The sequence below is a fragment of the Sprattus sprattus genome (genome assembly GCF_963457725.1).
Source record: "Sprattus sprattus genome assembly, chromosome: 14".
Classification (NCBI taxonomy): Eukaryota; Metazoa; Chordata; class Actinopteri; order Clupeiformes; family Clupeidae; genus Sprattus; species Sprattus sprattus.
The window spans coordinates 7,549,963-7,554,899 of NC_137912.1; the positions used below are offsets into that span (position 1 = coordinate 7,549,963).

At 44.3% G+C, this 4,937-nt stretch overlaps 1 protein-coding gene across 1 annotated transcript; it reads left to right on the top strand.

The window, feature by feature from the left end:
* Positions 1-1,417: 1,417 nt before the first annotated feature.
* On the top strand, positions 1,418-2,858 carry cxcr4a (chemokine (C-X-C motif) receptor 4a; the record flags this gene model as incomplete). Its single annotated transcript, XM_080850934.1, has 2 exons — positions 1,418-1,477; positions 1,794-2,858. The coding sequence occupies exons 1-2, from the start codon at positions 1,463-1,465 to the stop codon at positions 2,856-2,858; spliced, it is 1,080 nt and encodes a 359-aa protein (XP_080707060.1). The 5' UTR covers positions 1,418-1,462.
* Positions 2,859-4,937: the final 2,079 nt, after the last annotated feature.

Below are 4,937 nucleotides of genomic sequence, written 5' to 3' on the forward strand. Positions count from 1 at the left end.
TCCTGATAATGAGAGTTCATCAGCAGTGCCTCGCAAATGGGTCTGTGAGCTCAACGACACACATTCACACTCACTCATATACACACAATCACAGAGCCCACCCCCACCCCTACACACACTCTCACACACACACACACACACACAGTCTCATACCCATTTCTCCATCCTGTTACCTGAGCCCATGGTCAGGCTTAAGGGATTAGCATACTAAGAAAGTGTGAATTCTGAGTGACAGAGGGATGGAAGATGTGAATGATATCAGGTTCGGGCTCAGAATTCAAAGATGCAAACTGTGCCTTTTATTTAATCACATATTCTAAAAAAACTGACAGACAGCTCCTTTAACATACACTCATGCTAAAATGTGTCAAAGATAAGGTTTATAATTTAGGTTGCTAGTTCGATTCCCTGTCGAAGCGTACTTGAGCAAGGCACTGAACCCCTAATTGCTCCTGATGTGCAATTGCCATCAGTGGAAATGTAAAATGTATACATTGTAAGTCGCTTTGGATAAAAGCGTCTGCTAAATGACTAAATGTAAATAATTAGGTTACATTTTCAACGTATTGGTTCTGAAGGAGAATCTTTACCGACATGAAGAACCGCACAGAGTATATTGTCAAACATTTTTATCTGAATTTGGCAGCAGTGAGGTATGAGAACTGGCCTATAGCCATCCTCATGTCCATCGCAACACGCAAATACTTCCCATAACTTTCATGCACCTACTGAAACGTCGGGTGTACAGTTCATTTAACGCACATAACAGTTTCAGGGGGGTAAGCTTCTTCGGTAAAGGCGCAGCACTTCTGAGCGGGAAGATTGAGGAAGACAGTGCCACTCGGTCTCGTCCTTTGAAAGCGCGTATGAAAACACGGCAGTCTCACTTGAGGGATTTTCACGCCATTGCAAACAGATATTGATCTCACAGTCACTTGCGTAATGAAGCGCTGCGCACCAGCAGTGCTAACGTCAGTCAACTGCATCAAAGCAAACAGGAGAAGAGCTGTCACAAAGTTTATGAGTCATTGTGAATTATAATAAAATTTGTGAAGACGTTATTTGTTTGCAAACTTTTGTAATCATGTTGCTGCTGATTCATGTATGTGCAGGATCGCCTAAAAACAGTTTTACAACAAGTTTAACTTGCTCGGTATTTGACAAATAAACTTGTCCACTAGTTTACTTAAAATACGCCAAAAATGTGACATGTTTTCAAACTTTACAATCGCTCTCTGACACACAAACAGGAAAGTGTATTTTAAGAAAGCAGATGCTACCTGTTGCTTTACAGCGCATTGCGCACACGTGCCCGCCCGAGAGAACCCCGCCTGTGGGAGGTGCATGGGAGGTCAGGGTTGTTTAAAGTCAGACAGACCTCTGCATAATCCAACAATACCCACAGGCACAGCCTCTCTGTGTCAGTTGCAAGGTGAAAGGGACTACTATCTGAAATCTCACCATGTCTTATTACGAGGTAAATTGGAATTTAAGGGTGCTTATTTTGCATGCATGTGTCATGTATTTATGTGCTTATATATAGATTAATGGTTACGTTTTGAATATCTGTTCTAAACTGTTCGTGTTTTTAACACTTTTGTCTTGTTGTCATGTATTTGTGTGCGTATATATAGATTAATGGTTAAGTTTTGAATATCTGTTCTAAACTGTTCGTGTTTTTAACACTTTTGTCTTGTTGTCATGTATTTGTGTGCTTATATATAGATTAATGGTTAAGTTTTGAATATCTGTTTTAAACTGTTCGTGTTTTTAACACTTTTGTCTTTTTGCAGCATATTGTATTATCGGACGAATTCCTTGAAGACAACAGCTCCGAGTCTGGATCTGGGGACTTTGGGCTGGAATATATGGAAGCCTGTGATCGAGCTGTCAGCCATGAATTCAGTCGGATCTTCCTTCCCACCGTGTACGCAATCATTTTTGTGCTGGGGATCATCGGTAACGGTCTTGTGGTGATAGTGATGGGCTATCAGAGGAAGTCCAGAACTATGACTGACAAATACCGCCTTCATTTGTCTGTAGCTGACTTGCTCTTCGTACTGTCGCTGCCCTTCTGGGCCGTAGATGCAGTCAGCGACTGGTACTTCGGTGGCTTCATGTGCGTCGCTGTGCACATGATCTACTCTGTGAACCTGTACAGCAGCGTGCTCATTCTCGCTTTCATCAGTCTGGACCGCTACCTCGCCGTGGTGAGGGCCACAAACAGCCAGGGGCCCAGAAAGCTGCTGGCGGAGCGCGTCATCTATGTAGGCGTGTGGCTCCCGGCCATTCTACTCACCGTGCCGGACCTGGTGTTCGCAAAGGCGGAGGACATCACCGTCAGGACTGTTTGCGAGCGGGTCTACCCTGATCCGACGAAAGTCTGGCGCGCAGTGTTCCAGTTCCAGCACATTGTGGTGGGATTCGTTCTGCCGGGACTAGTGATCCTCATCTGCTACTGCATCATTATCTCCAAGCTGGCACGCGGTACCAAGGGTACCCAGAAGAAGAAGGCGCTGAAGACAACGGTGGTGCTGATCGTCTGCTTCTTTAGCTGCTGGCTGCCGTATTGCGCGGGCATCCTGGTGGACACGCTCTTGACCCTGGAAGTTATCCCCCACAGCTGCGAGTTGGAGCAAGGCCTGGAGAAGTGGATCTTCGTCACGGAGGCGCTGGCGTATTTCCACTGCTGCCTCAACCCGATTTTGTACGCCTTCCTCGGGGTGAAGTTCAAGAAATCCGCCCGCAGTGCCTTGTCCCCTAGCCGTGGCTCCAGCTTGAAAATTCTCCCCAAGAAACGCGGTGGGATGTCCTCCGTGTCCACGGAGTCCGAGTCTTCCAGCTTTCAGTCTAGTTAACGCATCCACGTTTCTTCCAGAACTTTCCCACTGTAAATATTCCCTATTCATTCCCTCTGGACATTGGAAAACGTTGAGTTCTGTAATACATAAAAATGTAAAGGAGCTTTGAAAGAGTGTATATGGGCTGAGCCCTGAGGCCACTGAGTGGTCTTCTCAAGCTATGTAAATATGAGTCCAGTGTCAGTATTGAGTCGACAAACAAATATTGCTAACTGTACATTGAAAGGTCTGAATTCAGGGATTGTTTTAAATAGTCAGAACTGCCTGCATACTGCAATGTATTTCACTGTCCCCATACATTTTAATTGTGTATTTCTCCCTGGTGGCACTTATGGAATGCCATGCTCTTATTTATGACATGAATGGACTGAGTGCTTGATGTCTAAATGGTTTCAAAATAGCTGCTTTAAATTCGATCATTTTTAATAAACTGTTTGAAATGTGAAATCTTGGCTGATTCTTGAGAATTTCCTTACATAACCTTTGTCTCCTTTTAGCTTTCTCTCTCTCAGTCACTACCACACGCACCCACACACACATATACATACATGCCCGAAATGCATACATCAAACAATCAAGGTATACAATCATATTCTAAACAATAAATCACTCAAAGAACAAGATACTTTTGCTTTGTGAAATGTCTCCGTCTCCGTTGGTGGGTTTGCACCGCTGACGTCTGTGTCACCTTCAGGCCACCTGTGTCACTGTCACTGAGGTAATTTATTGAAGACTCTATTATTAGAGACACCAAAGCAAAATGTGGAAACCAAAAGGGTATCCCCACACACTACATATAATACCCTTTTTTCTTTTGAGCTTTCTCTCTCTCACTCACTAACACACACATGCACACACACATACACACACACACACACACACACACACAAACACACACCAAAAGGGTATCCCCACACACTACATATAATACATAACCTTTTTTCTTTTGAGCTTTCTCTCTCTCACTCTCTCACTCACTAACACACACACCCACACACACACACACACACACACACACACACACACACACACACACACACCAAAAGGGTATCCCCAAACACTACATCCACTCTCATGACTCATGGACATCTGATCAAAACTCTCTCCACCCAGTGACCAGGTTCATTTCCCCAAATGCAAAATTATTCACTCAACCGTTATATTAAAAAGCCCACACAGTTTTAGTGCATGGTTGGTAGTCACAAGTTTTCATAAACACATCAATAACTTTCATTGGAATTAAGTTTGGGGAACTGGGTTTTTCTCGTATTTCTTTCTTTGATTCTTTGTAATTTCCCTTAATTTCCCGTTGACTGAGCGCATGGATTCATGAAAGGAAGAGTGAAAGAAACTGGAAGTGCATGGCAACCTTGACTTCATAAAAGGTACATCTGTAAATTTGTTTTGCAGGGGTCGCCATGGCAACAAAATAACAAGAGAGTATGAAGATCTGTTCTAGTTGACATTTCACTCAGACACTCACACAGTGAATCATTATTGGCTGTGGTGTTACATGTAAGGTGCCACATTATACTTTTCTTTAAAATACAGCCAGAGAAAAACGATTCTTGTTTGGGGAGAGTGGGCCAGCTGATGGATGTTGTGTATGTAGGCTCCAGTTCTGCCTGTTGTTTTGAGGCAAGTTGAACACACACACACACACACACACATTTTTAACTGTGCTTGCATTGGGGCCCACACACAAACCCCCCCCCCCCCCACACACACACACACACTTACCCATGTATTATACATTTTTAACTGTGCCTGCATTGGGGCCCAGGAGAGAAGCAGCAGAGAGCTGGCCCACGGAGCTGCTAGGGAGCCTGGGTGATAATGGGCTGTGATAGGGGGTATGTGTGAGGGCAGTGATTAGCATGTCTTTGGGTGCTAAGTGCCCTCTCAGGTGCGAGGCCTCTGGAGAGCTGTTAGGGGGACAAAGTGGTCCACGGGCTGTCTTTATGCCCTTTAATGGAGCCCCGCTTTTCTTTTCTCTCGTTTTTTATTCTTTTTTTTTGTTTTTCTCATGCGTTCCCCTCTCCTGTGGCCTCCCTTTTCTCTCCTATTCTGTTTCCT